A 19,281-nucleotide genomic window follows, 5' to 3' on the forward strand; every position below is an offset into this window, starting at 1 on the left:
GCATTCGTCGTGGTTATTATATGTTGTTTTTTTTAATTATTGTAATTTGTAGGACTAGGGTATAGGCCTAGCAACCCGAATCTTAGTGACATATTCTCTTGAAGTTTTCATAAGACAGACTCGAGCTTTTTTGCTTGTATTCAGTCATGCCTTTAGCCATTAGAAATTAACATGCTTTCTCTCTCTCTCTCTCTCTTTCTCTCTTTCTCTCCATGCACGAGCAGCCATGACTGAGGAAACTTACAGGAAACTGTGGAAACTGAAACTCGAACATCTCAATCTGGAATCTTACGGTTTCCCCAGGAGCCACCCAGATCATCCCACGAGGGCGGTTCTGGGGTTCTCCCAGAGGCCACGACCCCAGCAAGAGCCACGGGCTTCAGAGTCCTCAGGTTCAGAGCCGGAAGTCCTCTCGGGCCAAAGTTCGAGAATCTGCACCCGGTGTGGCGTCGCCTTCAAACTGGACAAGCAGAGTAGGCCTCAGAGGCAGATCTGCAGGTACCACCCTTACCAGACCACCTACAAGAAGAAATTCAGGTGCTGCGGGAGGAGGGAAAACGCCAGGGAGAGTCCTTGCAAGACGGCCAGGCAGCACGTCCACAGCTACTTTCCCCCGGAGGCCCTCGAGAACTTCAGGCCCACGCGGAACAACGCGAGCCAAGCCAAGAGGATTTATGCCTTGAAGTGCGCTCACGTCTATACCGAGAAGGGCACCGAGGTCGCCAGCGTGTCCTTGGTAGACGCCTTCTGCAGCGTCGTCTACGAGACGAAGGTCAGGCCCGAAAGCAAGATCCTGGACTGCGACACTGAAATCAGCGGCCTCAGGAGACGCGACTTGGAAAACGTGCAGAAGAAGTTACAGGATGTCATCGAGGACTTGAACGCCCTCATAGGACCCAAGACGATCCTCGTCGGGTTCCGGCTTCAGAGGGACCTGACCTCCCTCAGGATGATACACGAGAATGTCGTGGAGATTACTGTCTTGTACCCTCACAAGTGGGCTCCGAGGCGCACGAACTCTCTCTACTTCCTCAGGAGGACCTTCCTGTCTTGGGAGAACATTCAGGCGCCTCTGAAGTCACGCGAGGAGGCCATTACGGCCATGAAGTTGGCATTGCATAGACTGTAAGGTGGCTACCAAGTGCCCAGGTGCCCTCTCAGTAGAGTTTTGAGAAAGTACAGGTGGTTTTGTCAAGGTCGTGCACTCAGGGAAAGTTTTGCTCAGTTTCAGGGAAATTTTGCTCAGTTTTGAGGGGAAAGTTTTGCTTTGATCTCAGAGAAAGCTTTTGCTCAATTCTGAGGAAAAGTTTTGCTTTAATCTCAGGGAAAGTTTTGCTTCAGTTCCAATGAAAAGTTTTGCTTAATTTTCAAGGAAAGTTTTGCTTAATTCTCAGGGAAAGTTTTGCTCAATTCTAAGGGAAAGTTTTGCTCAGTTCCAAAGAAAAGTTTTGCTTTATTCTCAGGGAAAGTGTTGCTCAATTATCAGAGGAAAGCTTGCTCAATTTCAGGGAATGTTTTGCCCAATTTCAGGAAATTATTTGCTCAATTTCAGGGGATGTTTTAATCAGTTGCAAGGGAATATTTTCCTCAATACGCAGGGAAAGTTTTGCTCAGTTTTTAGGTTGTTTGTTTTGCTTTACATGGAAAGTTTTGCTTAGTTCTCATGAAGCGTTTTGCTCAATTTCAGGGGAAAGTTTTACTCAAATTTCAAGGAATGTTTTGCACAATTTATCAAAGTGAATTGACTGATGATTGGGCAACAAGTAACCTCATAATTTCCTAATCACTTTAACAAAGTACAAATTTTCTAAATTACATGGCAAGATTCTTACTTGTAATGTGCTGTAGTACATGATTAATAAGATGGCTGTCTTTATGTAATTATTTGTACAGTTCTAAGAAAAACTTTATTTTTGTATCTCTTTATAATTATTATATATTTATATTTGTCTATTTAGACAAATAAGTTTAGTGTTCCTAGATTTCATATCATTATGTTATGTTTATCTTTCCATTTTTTTAAGTACAAACAAGTCTAAAGTGTTTCTTGATTTCATATAAATATATTATTTTGTCAGTTTTTCCATTTTTAAGTACAAATAAGTCTAAAGTGTTTTTTGATTTCATATATAATTATGTTCTGTTCAATTTTTTCCACCATCAGGAGTTGAGATAGTCTTCAACTTCATAAGTATTTACTACCTTACATAATATAGATTTGTAACCCAAAATACTGTATAATTATCAAGATTTACAAGCATTCAAGACTTCAGTCTACTAAAGATAGTCTTATAAGAATTTGTTTCCTTAAAATTTACAGATTTGTAACCCAAAATACTGTAGAATTATCAAGATTTACAGGCACTCAAAACTTTAATATACTAAAGATAGTCTTATAAGAATTTGTTGCTTATATAACAGACTTGTAACCCAAAATACTATATAAATGATCAAGATTGACATGTGTTTAGCATCTGTGATCTACTAGATAGCTGCTGTTAAGTCAAACTGTTTGAAAAACTATTTTTCTATTTTATTTAGCTTGTCTATGGTAATGTTTGCTTTAATATAAATTACTCTAATATATTTTGTCCTGTATTTGTCAAATAAGAGAATAATAATAATGTTTATATAAGTGGTTAAGTCACTGCTTTCAAGTGAAATCATTGTCTTTCTATGCCTAAAAGGCATAGGCCTACTCTTGTGCTTTCAGAAAGATTAATATTTTTTTGTTCACACTTGAATTTTTTGTTCATAGTTTTCATAGGAATGTCCAATCCCCTGCCTGATTGGCTGGTTTGCATTGGACTGTCCAATCCATTGAATGATTGCTTGGTATATTTTGTATCTCATAAATGATGATTTAAACAAATTGAGTTCTAATACAGTAATACTTTTTTTTCCACAATAAATTTCAATGTCAAGTTTTTAATTACAGAAATTCAAAATTCTTAAGGCTAATAATATAACCTTTGATTGCTTCTTTCAGAAATATTGTTTGCTACTTTTGTAACCCTTGTATGTTTTGCAGTGTAACCTTTCTTGTTGTCAGAGACTGTGTCAGTTTGTAACATAACCTTTCTTGTTGTCAGAAATTGTATTGGTTTGTAATGTAACTTTTCTGGTTGTCAGTAATTGTATCAGTTTGTAATGTAACCTTTCTTGATGTCAGAAATTGTATCAGTTTGTAATGTAACCTTTCTTGATGTCAGAAATTGTATTAGTTTGTAATGTAACCTTTCTTGATGTCAGAAATTGTATCAGTTTGTAATGTAACCTTTCTTGGTGGCAGAAATTCTGTCAGTTTGCAATGTAACCTTTCTTGTCAAAAATTGTATCGGTTTGCAATGTAACCTTTCTTGTTGTCAGAAATTGTATCAGGTTGTAACTGTAACGTAACTTTTCTTGTCAGAAATGCATCGGTTTGTAATGTAACTTTTCTTGTCAGAAAATGTATGTTTGTAATGTAACCTTTCCTGCTGTCAAAAATTGTATCGGTTTGTAATGTAACCTTTCTTGATATCAGAAATTCTGCAGTTTGCAGTGTAACCTTTCTTAGTCAGAAAATATATCAGTTTGGAATGTAGCCTTTCTTGTTGTCAGAAAACTGTATGGGTTTGTAATGTAACTTTTCTTGTTGTCAGATTTTGTATCAATTTGTAATGTAACCTTTCTTGTTGTCAGAAATTGTATCAGTTTGTAATGTAACAGAAATTCTGTCACTTTCTTGTTGTCAGAAAAACAATAAATAGATAAAAATAAATAAATAAATAAGAAAAAAAAATAAAAATATATAAAAATAAATGAAAATAAATACAAATAAAAAAATAAATTGCAATAAATAAATAAAAATAAATAAATACATAAAAATAAATGAAAATAAATTAATCAAAATAAATAAAAACATAAGAATGAATAAATGAATAAAAATTCGAAATTGTATCAGTTTGTAATGTAACCTTTCTTGTTGTCAGAAATTGTACCAGTTTGTAATGTAACCTTTCTTGTTGTCAGAAGTTTGTATTAATTTCTGTATCAGTCAGGCATCTAATGTTGTCAGCTTTCCTGATCTCAGGCATATTTCAGAAACAGATTTTTTTTTTCATACAAATGCTTTTGCTTTCACGCACTGTATTCGTGAAAAACAAGCAATAACATTACTCTCTTAGTTATACTGAATTCATAATGTTTGAGCAGCTTAAAATGTCATGATTGATCTCTTTAAATTTGTTTTGTCAACCGATGGTATTAATAAATTTTGTAGTATTGGTGATCGTATAATTTGTGACCCCATTTTTTTATGCATTACAGTACTCTGTATAAACTAGTTTAGTTAGCATACCTTTGTAAAACAGTAATCTGTAATGCTAGTTTATAAAACCAATGTTGCTGTACACAACTGCAATGCTGAACAAAGCATTTAAGCAAACCAGTGTTGCTGTATTTAACTGTAATGCTGAACAGAGCATTTATTATTACAAACAACTCAATTCAACTGTAACTTTAAGCTTTGCAAACCAGTGTTGCTGTATTCAACTGTAATGCTTAACTAAGCATTTAAGTTATTACAAACCAATGTTGCTGTATTCAACTGTAATGCTTAACAAAGCATTTAAGTTATTACAAACCAATGTTGCTGTATCCAACTGTAATGTTCTATAAAGCTTTAAGTTGTTTTATGGAAAGAATGCTGCATCCACCTGTAATGTTTTACAAAATCTCTAATGCAGACCAAAGTTGCTGTACCCAACTGTATTGGTTAAAAAAACTGACTTAGATCACTTCAGAAGAAAGCAAACCAAATGCCTAGGTCTAATCTGGGACACAGAGTCTAAGACAACCCATAGCAAGGTTCAGAGATGAATATTCTTTCTTTCTATCCTTAAATCTTCCAATGAAAATCCTTACGGACACAGTCAACAGACTATAATGAAACCAAGAGGGCTCCAAGGGGAAATCAACCTGCAGAGAGAAAAAGTTATGGGGACTGAACAGAGTAGCAAAGAACTTCGGGTGTCGCACAAATCACACCACTGGAGGCATCGCCCTTACTGGGCAAGAAATGGCAGAGAAGGCAAGCAACAATGTACGAAGAACTTACCGAAGCCTTACTGACAATTCAGTTTCATTAAAAAATGTAATGCAAATGATAAGGTTGCTTTACACAACCGATTCCAAGATATTCACCCACATTTTGTCTGCCTGGGGAGGAACTAAGCGAGAAAATTTGGACGTGGATAATCTCCTGTAGAGAGTAGATTGTAAGAATCTCGTATGTTTCTCAGAAAAAAGCAGACTTATTCCTTTTAAGAACTAAACACTTATGACAGGGGGTACCAAGGAATTATGATAGTAACCTTTAACCTGAGCAGTTAATTTATTATATCTCTAGTTCTATTTTCACTTCTTACTGTAAAAAACTGATATAAATTTTCATGACTGCATGTGGTGGTGAAAGAGAGTGGTTAAAAAGGACTTGACCTTCGACCAACTTGTAAATCCAGGACTGAATGCGTTCACTAATTTTTTAACAAACACTAAGTGTGGTATTATTGTAACATGTATCATTTTATTATTATTCCTGCTCTTTATCTTATCCTTTTTCCTTATTCCTCTTTCATGCCACACACACACACGTATACTCTTGAGCAGGGAACAGCTTACACAGTGTCCACACATTTCTATGAAACATGGCAGAATGGACATTGCCTTATGTAGGACATGTCCGCAGAACAGACTCTCAATGTTCGATATGAGAAATTAAGAGAAATGAAATGGTCATTACAATCAAATATAGAACAAAAATTAACAAAAAAGATACTGTTTGTACTATATACCATTTTCGAAAAAAGTTAAATCAATCAAATCAGAGGGGTATTGTGATGTAAAGACCACACTAAGTTCATATCACAACTCCTGAGACTGCAGACTCTTGCAAAGCCAATACCCAACAAGAAAGTCTTTTGGCTGTTAAAGCATTGAAATACTCAAGACCTAATTTATTAAAAAAAGATTAGAAAGATGCTAAAATGCAGCCTGATATTCTGTGATTATAAAATTTTATCTACATGACCAACACTTCATAAATTTGCGAAGCACTGTACTTACGCAGGACTGTGAAATGTGTAATGTACAGACATTCCCTAGTCTCCTTAACGCGTCCAGTCAAACTAAAAAGAACTTTAGGAAATACTTTCCCGTTGCTGACGTATTGTACACAAAGAAGTCTGAAATAAAAAATAATAACTTAATAGGTCTCCTGCTCTATCACCACATCACCCAACAGTCTTGATATTTCAGGTCAATCTAGTCTTCTGAACATACCAATGGCTTACCAAGGTCAATATTGTAGGTTTGTGGAATAGTTATAGATTGAAAGTGGGTCCTTATATTATATAATATGTCTCCTGGGAAGAGTAATATTCACAGAAGAGGCAGGACCATTTTGACTCCATTCCAGAGCACTCAGTGTCACACAGCAAAAATGTCCAAGTCACACTGTCGAGTAGATAACATCGAAATGCATTCCAAACAGTTTTTCCACACCTCGCTACTCTCTCACCCAGAACTCGGATGGAATAAAACGCGCCGATAAATATATATTTACTAGAGAAAAGCGTATCCAAAAGCATATTGAATTCCCCTGAAAATAGTGACGCAGAGAATACACATCACTAAGAGTCTCTGACGTATTCTAAGTACTCATCCACAGAGTAATCAAATAACTCAAAGTCTATTCTATACTTTTCATAAAGAGCCATCAGATCCTTCTTGGTGATGGTGGCGAAGTATTTACGGACGGTGTCGGAAGTCTTCACCCCCTTCGTGAGGTGTTTCCAAGTGGGCTTGATCCTGTTGCCGAGACGCTTCTTAAGTACGACGTAGTTCTGGTCCCTCTCTAGGGTCTCAAATTTGGCAATGACATCGTAATCCAGGAGACAAGGAGTGCAATAAAGGTAGTAGGGCATCCAGTGGTCATCCGCATAGTACACCAAGTCTGTTTCCGAGAGGTACTTGACAAATTCTTCGAATGTTGGCTCCACCCCTTTGGGAGCGGGTATGCTCGGGTCGTCCATGTCCTGGGAATATCGCACTGCAGGGAGACCCTGACCTGCTGGGCGGTATTTCTCTACGATCTTGCGTCCATACTTCTTGTAGAAGTGCTCGACGCCGTGTTCTTGGCCGATGTTGGTGTTTTCCAGTTTGTCGCGGTACGCGGAGACCAGCCTCTCGAAGGGATGTCGTACAATCATAAACTTCAAGCAAGTTTCAAGTGCCTGGAAAATTGTAGCAGTTGTTTGATAATTATTAATTAACAATGCAACACAAAAGAGACCATTATGCTATCACTGATGAATAGTTGAAGCTGAACACTGAATTAACATTCTAAACTTTCATTAGGCTGGAACAAGAGGTTTATGTTCTTAATGAATATATCAGTTTTTACATAATACATTGCAACCTGTTTAAATACCTAACAACAGGACAAAATTAAAATATTGAAGAATCTTTTATTGTATCAGTTTCAAGGCTTTGTTTCTGAGACTTAACATACTTGCAAACTGTTATACAGAAATTAATACTCTATATTCAGACCAATGTTTGACTGGAATGGAATATAAATTTAGGCCAAGGGCCAAGAGCTGGGACCTATGAGGTCATTCAGCACTGGCATCTAAGGCAAAATCTTCCCTAACCACCCTCCACAAAGTTCTTCCAACTCACCTGCTCAGCATCTTCGTAAGGCAAGGGTGGCCAGATTCTCCTGGCTATAGTCGACACCTGTTCTTTGGCATTTTTCACTTCAGATTCTTCAACGCCACCAAGTTTGATGAAATTGTAAAGCCAGGATGTTGAAGCTGCCTTGTAGATGGGGCACCAAGCCAATTCCTCACGCCTGAAGAAAGTAAGCATTTTTTTAATCTTCTTATATAAACCTACTTTTTTACAGTCAACTCATTCTATTATTTACACAGCTTTCTGCAACAAACTTATAAAATGTAATGAAAACAGGTGATACACTGTACTTTTCAAAATGGAACCAATGATTTACAAAATGTTCATGAGGAAAAATGAAAAATATCAATATAAATGAAAACAATAACTTGAAACACAAGCAAAATAAAAGAATATCAATTGACACTTAAAAGCTTTTCTTGACTGGCAGAGTACTGCAGTTATATCACTTTCAGTAACTACTCTAGAATTAGATTGTAAAAATGTTACATAAAGATCCCAGCATTTTGATAATTAAGCAACGATACCTGGAGCTAAATTCAAAGTATAAAATCGACTGTAAATATTTTGGAAGGAATATACTAAAAAGCTAAGCTTATTCTAGCCTCTTAGAAGTTTAGATGTATTTGCAAGTCCAATGTACTTCTGCATTATGCCATGCCCTGAGGGTCATGTCTAGGCTTTGGTGGCCATTAATGCTTAAGTTTATGTTACCATGAAGGTTTTCTAAGACATCCAACTAATCAGACTGGTATCAAACCAGGAAATCCAAGTAAATATAACTTCCCAAAAACTACTACAATAAAAAATCAAGCTATCACTGGCTACTAAGCTATGCCACAGTTTGGGACAATGCCTGCATGATAGCAACTTGAATTTCAATAAATTTACAAGCACTACTGTTAAAATGTTTGGTCTGGGCAAGCTATACAGATAGCTGACATCAACTTACGGAGTACCATTGGAAAGAAGTGACCTGACATCTGCTATGTACGACATAGAAGAACAATCATGCTTATGCACTTGGAAACTACAAAAACAAGACTGAATTGGTCCACAAACTGTCAAATACAGAGCAAAAAAACTGAGACTGAAACATACTGCTCAAAGCATACAAAACAATTGAATTTGATAAAACCATAAGATACAGGTTACAAAGTATAATTGGTGGGTATGTCATGGTGGCCTAAGCAAGCATTATGATTAAGTACAGAAGATAGTACCACTGACTGGTTCCTTATTCATCAGTGGTCCATCACACAAATACCTTGAGGAATTATAAAGGGCAGTAAACAGCAAAGCAATATGTTACCATACATCATTACTAATTTCAAGGCTTCCTTAACAATGCCACTGCATAAAAAAAAAGTTTTTTAACACTTGAAGCCTATATAAAAGCACTCAAAATAGATCAACATTGCTTAAGTACTGATTCATGGGGTCAGGTAAACTTGGAATTACAAATGGCATGGGTAGAAGAGAAAGTGACTGATGCACATTCAATATTGCAGAATATTTAAAAGACAAATAATGTGCAAATCTGCAGTTCTATTGTCATATGGTATTCTTGAACATTTCTTCCTAAAGATCAATACTAATTTTATGTTGTCTGTTAACATAATATATAATTCAGGTTTCATTAAGTACTGGGCAAAAAATTTACTAGTATAGAACAAACAAACAATTACTGAATATAAATGAATGAGAAGTGAATGGAGAAACACTTTTTTCATGTAGGTGTACTGTTTTGGAAGCCTTGTACACCCTTAAAAGTGGTAATGATTCATGGTAGCACAGAATAAGAGGATGGAAAAAACTATGCATATGTAACCATACACAACACTAGTACTATATAAGTAAATAATCATTATTATTATTATTATTATTATTCAAAGATGAATCCTATTCATTTGGAACAATCCAACAGGGGCCATTAACTTGAAATTCAAGCTTCCAAATATGATGTTAATTTGAAAAAAAGTGACAAAAGGTACTAGGAAATACAGAATGAAGAGATCAGTTATTAGAAAAGAGAAAATAAATAAATAAATACCATAAACAAATACCTCATGCAGAGGGAAGTACATGAACACAAAACATTATTCCAAAATCCAACGCCAATAATGTTAGACCTCAGATTTAGAATAAAGAACGGCATCAGAGAGAGTTTTCTTATATGGAAACCTCAAATCTCCTACTCATTGGAGGCTAACCAGTTGTAAAAAGCGTGAAGATACTCTACTTGACATCCTGATCAAACGCTACCATTTCTACCTCACCAAGAGACTCGAGAACATTTGGAGAATCAATCCTTACTTGTCAATGTAAAAGACATCATAATTGGGCGTGGGAGGGTGCCTCATAATGGGCTTCCCCCGGCAGGAGCGTGGGGCCCTATGCCATGCCTGGCACAGACCTCTTCAATTCTCGCCCTGCGTTGGGCCATGTCCTTCTCAGTGGCGTCCATGTCGAAGTGGTTGTCCTTCCTGAAAGAGCTCTTCACCTCTTCTTTATTATCATCTTCCACATTCTTCCTCTCTCCAATGAGCTCCCCAAACTCCACGGCCCCTTCTTCATCACCCTCCAACTCCTTCTTTTCCTTCTTCTTCCTCTTCGGCCTGGCTTTATTCCCATCGTCGTCGCCTTCGTTCTTCTCGAGCTTCTCGCCTCCCACGTCCTCTAGACCAAAGTCTTCGTTTGCAACATCGTCCTGCTCTTCGATTGCATTGTTGTCAGCATTGTCGTCTCTGTTCCTCCCGTTCCACTTGTCGTTTTCGTCCTGCGCCTCGTCTCTGTATTCCTCATACTCGTCGTCCTCATCATCATCTTCCCCCTCCTGCTGGACGTCCTCCATCAGATCGAGGGCACTCTGCTGGATGAAGTGCTGGTTCCTCACGGGGTTGGGGCGGAGGTCTTGGATCTTCTCTTTCACGGCCTTCATGTTGTATCTTGGGTTGATGTTGTCACTTTCTCTGAGGACGTCCTCGCGATTCTTCCACTGGTTGTCAGCCTGGAATGAGGAGCTATTTTAAAACTTCAAGAAATTATCTAAGGAGCTGCACACATAAGACTATGTTCATGAACTTCTTACTACAATTACTCCTCAACTTAATAGATGCCTTTGGGGTCTGGCTCTCTGATAAGTATGGAGGTCTGTTAAGTACCAAAGACTCTTTATTACAGCCTACACTTGAATATTTTCTAGATTTCTGCAAGTAACAAAGTCTGTTAAGTAACAAAGAACTATATCAGAGCATACATTTGAATAGTTTCTAGATTTCTGAAAGTAACAAGTCTGTTATGTAACAAAGACCCTTTTATTATAGCCTACACTTGAATATTTTCTAGATTTCTGTCCAAGTCTGAAATGTTTTCTAGAGTTCTGTAAGTAACAATGTCTGTTAAGTAACAATAACATTATATCTTAACCTACACTTGAATATCTTCTAGATTTCTGTGAGTAACAAAGCCCTTATATCTTAACCTACACTTGAATATTTTCTAGATTTCTGTGATTAACAATGTCTGTTAAGTAACACAGACCTCATATCTTAACCTACACTTGAATATTTTTTAGATTTCTGTATGTAACAAAGACCCTTTTATCACAGCCGACACTTGAATATTTTCTAGATTTCTGTGAGGAACAAAGTCTGTTAAGTAACAAAGACCCTTTCATTATAGCCTACACTTAAATATTTCCTAGACACCTTGTAGCTACCAGCAATTCCATGCAGTTTATAACCTACACTAACCTGTATACTTTACACTCAACATTCAATTTGAGTGATTTATCTAAAAATGAATCACATCTGAAATGGCATTGTAACAAAAAATAATGATAAAAATGTAAATGGTAAGTACATCAATACATTAAGTTGGGGTATTACTCACAAGGATCTATTGAGTATGTTGTAACTTTTTCATTACTGTGTTTCATGACTTAATAGAAAAACAATCTCCTTACGATAAGGACACGAAAAAATAGCTTTATATTAACTGTACAACAAAATCATGTTATTGCAGAGTACAATGCAGCACATATTTACTTGTAAATATGTGCAATATATTTATGTCTTATCCTAAAGCATGTGATCATTATATCATCTCAATTTTATTTTTGAAGATATATTTGATCTATCTTCTAAATATCTTAGTGCTGTATTGCCTTACAAAACTAAGAATATTATACAGAAAAATGAAATAAGTTTTACAAGTATAAGTACAGTACTGCTTTCTCAAAGACCTAGAATACTGTACATGTATTATTCTTGTATTTTAATCATTTACTCACATTTTTCTATTTATTTAAACAGTTTGTTAATTTACTATCTCTTTTGAATAAGTTTTCTCTCATTTCTCTATTTTCCATGACCTTCTGTTACTTCTTTCTTTCTAATGAACACCATATTCTTCGGAAGCTTGAATTTCAATGAATCAATGGTTTCATTTTGAAAACTGGGCAATAATACTAATTCAAGAATTCTGAAATAATTTCACTTTAATGGCTAATTAGAAAGATGCCTTGATAGAGCAAAAGAAATAAAAAACAGACAAAATCCTTCATTAAATGACCCTCTATGTACCTAGTACACAGCCAGCACAGTATAGACACACAAATCAAGTTTCAACCTTCGGGCAGATAGGAAACCCGATACGTGACCATCCTCATCCAGTTATTGAAAGTTGTACCTCATACTTTCCCTGTCTGCAACCTGTGCTGTGTGAAAGTCTGCTGAATTAACGAGATATCTTCTGCTTATTGCTGGTTGAATGTGACATTCTTCTGATGAATGTGAACATTTGTTTAATAAAATGTTTTGCATTAAGACTGACGGAGGTTGCAGTCAATACTGGTATCGCAACATCAAGAAGTTCTCGTCTGTCCCAGGACCCTGGTCTGTCCAGACATAGTGACTACCCTGTTGTCAAGTACCAACTACAGCTTGCTGGGTTTGAGAACTGGAATTTTGCACACAAGAAAATTCCAGACAAAATTTTCTCTGTCACTGTTCATTAAAGTAAATAAGTCAGTCACTGATTAACATGTTTTGTTAAACAGGCACTGAATGGCACTATTCCATTTGTCCCTGGGAATGTATTATAGTTAATTTTTTTTTTATACCTGAATTGAGGGCATCAAATTGGTACATAGAGAGAGAGAGAGAGAGAGAGAGAGAGAGAGAGAGAGAGAGAGAGAGAGAGAGAGAGAGAGAGAGAGAGAGAGAGAGAGAGAGAATGAAACATGATCATCTCTCAGACCACGGTCCAATGAAACCTGACCCTGACCTCCTTAGGGGTAAAAAATAGCTTCCTTTGCCTACATTCCTAACAAGATGTCCCTGGTCTGCATATACATGGGAATGAACAACATAATGAAGAAGAAAAGCTAATAATTCTAACAATTACAGACGAATGATGGAAGAAATAAAGCGGAAAAAAACTGACTTGGCTTGACACAGAAATACCTGATATGTCCTCACTTACAAGTCAAGATGAATGCAAGAATCTGCATCTGTAAATGTGTTTAAAAACAAAACGAGATGACACAGATCATAAAACAGTTTTTTTTGCTTCTTTTCACACAGTTTTTGAATAGACAGAACCCTCAAAATGGACTATAAATTCATACTCATGGACTTTCCTCTTACTTGATCACAGACCTGTCCCTCAAATAAAAGAATACCTCAGGTTACTTGGCATGATTCGCGACTTGAAATGTATGAGTCATATGTGGTTGGAGGTGTTATATCAAGCGACTGAGATTACTTTCGATTGGAATATTTTGAGTGATTCTATCAATGCTTGAATTAATGTTGGTTACTTAATGATTCAAAGCCTATTTTAGAATATTTCTAGAGGACAAATGCAATTTTTGGTTACATGCTGAGAATACGCACGTATTTTTCCAAAAACTGAACATGTTAGTATCAATGGAATGGAATGGAATGTAATTCAGGCCAAAGTCAAATCACTGGGACCTATGAGGTCATTAAGTACTGGAAGGGAAACAGAATAAAAATGTTTGAAAGGTGTAACAGGAAGAAAATCTCACAATCACAAGATGAAACAATTGTTAGGAGAGGTTGGAAAAGTAAAATGAAGGAAAGCAAATAAGAGGAGGTAGAGTAGAAAGAATGAAATGGGCTGTGGCTACGGGCCAAAGGGGCATTGCACAGTACCTTAAGTAATGCCTACAGTGCACCGTGTGAGGTGTATAGATGGTACTACCCCTGCAAAGGGTCTTTTAAACCAAGACTGGGCAATTTACTGAAATCTGGAAAAGCAAATGATGGAACTGGTCAGAAGTTCAGTCACAAATGTGACTTGGGAGTTTGGTGGAACTAACTTCTAATAGTCAACCAAGTGTTACTGAGTAAATGCATTATTTCAATTCATCAAACAAATTTATAAAAAAAATCTTCCCATTCACTGTGCCTCTATAAAAAGGAATTTAAGAAATCAATGGGTGCTACGTGGTTTCTAAATCTGAGTAGTGCCAATTCTGCTATGTGGGTATAAAAAAATGTGCCCACTTCACTGTGCAGCAGTTTATAAAACTACATGAACAGCCAGGGTGCAGGGAGGGCCATGTTCTTTGATGCCTAAATTACGACAGGCTGGAATACTCACCTAATACCTACCACCTACCAAGAAAACACACTCTTGTTTGAACACCCCCTACTCACTGGCAACATAGAAACATCTCACCCGCCCAAAAGGCTTACATTATTTGCCTCCTCCTGTAGGTGGGGCTGGTCTGGGGCAACTACCTGACGCTTAGCGGGCATGGCACTCGATTTCATTTCTTCTGCAGGAGCTTGGACCTGCATATCTGGGTCCTTCGTCCGCCCTTCTACGCCTGAAAGAGTTGAAGGTCTTAGGTGGATCTGAGATGTAAAATCTATTCAGCGTTTCTATACGTAAGTCAGAACATATTGATTAATTCTTACCAAGATTTTACCAGTTAGTCATGCACTTTATTATTATTATTATTATTATTATTATTATTATTATTATTATTATTCAGAAGAAAAACCCCTATTCATGATGAGTAAGCCCATATGGGCCAATGACTTCAAATTCAAGCTTCTAACAAATATTATAGTGTTTATTTATGTAAATTACGTAAGTGCAAGGGAATCTACAATTACACTGTACACAGATCACATAATCTAGTACACCCATACATCACCATCCAATATACATCCAACCAGCACCATCCTTTGTACCCAACTTGTCATCCAAACTCATCCACACTTTGGAAAACATCAATTACACTGTAAACAGCTCACATCATCATGTACAACCATACACCACCATCCCATCATCCAATAAACATCCAACTACCAGCATCCGTTGCACCCAACTCGTCATCCAGCATCGCTTAATCTTTATACAAATCAAAACAACCATCCACTCTACATCCAACAAGCAGCATTCTTTGCACACACCACATTTTCATTTACACTCATCCATATTCATCCAGACTCATCCACATCCCTAGAGTCATAAGCATCTTACCGGTGAGCATCCAAACCATCCCCCACATTCATTCAGATACCCCATATCCCTCCCCCATTATCCACCAAGCATCCAGATCACATCCAAACTGTCATCAACACTCATCCATGCTTTGGAAATCAACAATTATACTGTATATAAATCATGTACCCATGTACAATCACACATCATCATCCAATATACATCCAACCAATGGCATCCTTTGCACTCAACATGTCATCCAGACTCAACCAGAATCATCCACTCTTTGGAAATCATCAACTCTACTGTATACAAATCCAAAGACTTCACACAACCATATATGATCATCCAATATACATCCAAATAGCAGCAGCCTTCGCACCCAACTTGTCATCCACACTCATCCACACTTTGGAAATCAACAATTACTCTGTATACAGATCACATAATCATGTACATCCATACATTACCATACCACCTTCCAACATACATCCAATAAGCAGCATCCTTTGCACTTAAACTGATCATCCAGACTCATCCAGAATCATCCACGCCGTGACAGCCAAAATAGGCATCTCACCGGTGAGCGTCTTTGCAGACTCTTTGATGTGGCTTCTCGACAGGAGACTCTGCCAGGCGAGAATCAGCAGGAGGACGACCATCAACACCCTGACAACCCTTCCTCGACCCACACGGAGGACCCGCCATCCTGGAAGACAAAAAGGGAGTCTCAATAAAACGGCGCTGGGCACAACGAGCGACTTTGTGGGTACTTGTGTGTGTGTGTGTACGTGCTTTGAGTTAAGGGTGGAGTAAGGAAGGTGAATTTGAGATGACCTCTCTGTGTTATAATGTTTTTATAAAATATACAGGCCTATATACATGTGTAAATTAACAATTAACATAGGCGTTCAGGTTACATGCATTACATTATACAATATACGTCATACATTACACAGTATATATCATACGTTATACATTATACATGTGGATAGAGGAAGGTGTATTTGAGAGGACCTCTATAATGACATGTTTATAAAAGTATACTATATACATTTGTCTGTTAACATTATATATGTATACATTCATACATACACACTCCAGATTTCATACATTATATTATACAGTATACATCATACATTTTTATGTATATACTAAATAAATTGTTGTGTAAAACTATAAAAATATTTAGGCTATAAATTTGTATATTAGAGTGTATATATACATGCATACACCCTTCCAGATTTCATGCATTACATTATACAATATATACACATACACTTCAAATATACACTACGTAAATGACAGTGTACAACACCATACATTTGAGTGAATGACCTCTCTTCACACCAGTGAGAGACCCCGAGTTTGATCCCATGAGGGAGAAGGGATCCCAGCCCCTTTATCAAGAAAATTCATTGTTGACCCTTTAGCAGGTCCCAACTAGTGTAGAGAATAAACAGGGGGTATAGTACCCTCATCCCTGAGAGAGAGAGAGAGAGAGAGAGAGAGAGAGAGAGAGAGAGAGAGAGAGAGAGAGAGAGAGAGAGAGAGAGAGAGAGAGAGAGAGAGTGTCAAGAATAACACCTTTGCTCCCAGCGCAGGGCTACACAGACACCAGATAGAATTACACTCAGGTCTTGACAACGAGTCCGGATCGAGGCCAGGAATTCTACTGAAAAGGAGAAAGAAGAGGAAGATTTGTTTACAAAAGTGTGTCTGTGGTTCAGTTCTTTATGACAAAAATAATAATAATAAAAAAACAATTCTCACGGGCAATCTTTTTTCCCACGAGGACGGAATATGTAATTTGGAGGACGAAAGGAGGGCATCCAGACATTACTCATACCCAAAATACCCACAACCACACGCTACCCATATCCCCAAATACCCACACGCTCCCTATACCTACCCACGACCACACGCTCCCTGTACCTACCCACGACCACACGCTCCCTGTACCTACCCACATTCACACGCTCCCCATACCCCCAAATACCCACACGCTACCCATCCACCAAATACCCACACCCACACGCGCCATGTACCCCCAAATACCCACACCCACGTGCTAGCCATACCCCCAAATACCCACACACACATGCTATCCATACACACAAAGACCCACACGCTCCCTATACCTACCGACACCCACACGCTCCCCATACCCCCAAATACCCACACCCACACGCTACCCATCCACCCAAATACCCATATCCACACGCTAGCCATACCCCCAAATACCCACACCCACAAGCTAGCCATACCCCCAAATATCCACACCCACACGTTACCCATACCCCGCAAATACCCACACCCACACGCTACCCATGACCTCAATTACCCACATCCTTAAGCTACCCATAGTCACTCCACCCAAACGCATAGGTTACCTAGCGAAAGCAAGAATAGAGATTATACAATGAGAGAGAGAGAGAGAGAGAGAGAGAGAGAGAGAGAGAGAGAGAGAGAGAGAGAGAGAGAGAGAGAGAGAGAGAGAGATTTATCAGAGTTTTTAACCACACAATAACGAAGCAATTAAGAGAAATATAAGCTGGCTTCGTCGAGAGAGAGAGAGAGAGAGAGAGAGAGAGAGAGAGAGAGAGAGAGAGAGAGAGAGAGAGAGGTGCACAGTTGCAGGAGGTCAGGCCAAACATATTTTCTAAGTCATGTAAATAGTTGATTAATCATTATTTTATAATAGTAACAATGACAATGGTAAGTAATCATTATTATAGAATTATTTTGGGTAGAATTTAAAAATGAATATCGTAATGTATAAATAGTTTGTTAGCATATATCTATATATATATATATATATATATATATATATATATATATATATATATATATATATATATATATATATATACCTGTGTGTGGATGTGGTGTGTGAAGAACACAAAAAACTTGACCCACACGCCATCAAGACACTTACCTCGTATAATTTTAATCATTATTTATCCGGTTCACGCCCGTATTAGAAGCATAAAGACTTTCGAATTCCTTTCTCACAAGCACCCACAAACAAATTCTCACTTCCCGGTTCTCGTTTACTTTAAAAAAAAAAACAAAAACTAAAAAATAAAACTTAAAAACCAGTTTCAGTTTTACGAACTCGAGAAGTACATAAAAAAGATCTGGAGTGGTGGTCTTCTCTCGATATTCAATGCGACTCCAAGACTCACAACATGGAGCAAAAGCTCCACCATCTTGGAGAGTGAAATAAACTGCAGTTGGGCAATATCTTTTGCCTTTTAAATGTCGAACGGCAACCGGGCCATTTTTCTCCGGGCGCTGTCGAAATCTCTCTTTTTCTTCCTCTCTCTCTCTCCTGAGTCCTGACCAGCAGGGTACCCTCACTACGCGCCTAGGTATGGCCGGACACTTTATAAAACACTCGACTAAAACACCTTTAAAACGACACTTAAATCCGAAGTCACATCTTCCAGCGCCTCACGGGGCATTCGTCGATCACTGAGCGATCACCACGAGTCGAAACTAACGGTCCAATCCATCACATTTTCCCGGGAAATCGATCGACGGTCGATTTTCCTAACGGTAGAGTGAGTGAGGGACGTCGTTCGGTCTGGCTTGACCCCAGATGAGATGGGTAAGTATACCCTCTCCCGGACCGACCCCAGCAGCGAGATGCCGATTTCCCGAATTCTGGAAAGGGTTTTTTCTCGTTTCAGCGGAGACAGGGTCGTTTTAACGGTTTATCTGTCCCTCCTTTGTGGAGTTTAGGGTTTAAACTGCGTCGCGGCTTGTGAAACTACATGCGGTAGAATGCGATAACCTTGGGATGACGAAGAAAGAAAAAAAGAATTGTGTGAGAAAATCCACAACTGGCAGGTTTGATACGGGGGCGCCATTGCTAGTCAGTCTTTTTTTCGTTATATTAATATTCCTGACGATTCAACGATACATATACTCTTGAAATATACATCAAACACCCGTTTAACGGTCAATAAATACGCAGTAACACATTTACGTCACAATGTAAACGTTTAATGAGTCCGTAAAAGCGACTGAAATTCACTAACCGTCAACTAAATT

At 37.8% G+C, this 19,281-nt stretch overlaps 2 protein-coding genes across 2 annotated transcripts; one reads left to right on the forward strand and one right to left on the reverse strand.

The window, feature by feature from the left end:
• The first annotated feature begins 226 nt into the window (after positions 1–226).
• Positions 227–1,129, forward strand: LOC136852674 (uncharacterized). The gene has a single exon (XM_067127585.1). The coding sequence runs from the start codon at positions 227–229 to the stop codon at positions 1,127–1,129; it is 903 nt and encodes a 300-aa protein (XP_066983686.1).
• Positions 1,130–6,591: 5,462 nt separating this feature from the next.
• LOC136852868 (carbohydrate sulfotransferase 14-like) lies at positions 6,592–18,979 on the reverse strand. Its single transcript, XM_067127772.1, is given in 7 exon segments — positions 6,592–7,277; positions 7,726–7,897; positions 10,054–10,105; positions 10,108–10,747; positions 14,466–14,599; positions 15,803–15,931; positions 18,161–18,979. Coding segments are annotated over 7 exon segments (1,749 nt in total). The 5' UTR covers positions 18,180–18,979; the 3' UTR covers positions 6,592–6,674.
• Between the last annotated feature and the right edge of the window lie 302 nt (positions 18,980–19,281).

Source organism: Macrobrachium rosenbergii, chromosome 26 (assembly GCF_040412425.1).
Source record: "Macrobrachium rosenbergii isolate ZJJX-2024 chromosome 26, ASM4041242v1, whole genome shotgun sequence".
NCBI lineage: Eukaryota > Metazoa > Arthropoda > Malacostraca > Decapoda > Palaemonidae > Macrobrachium > Macrobrachium rosenbergii.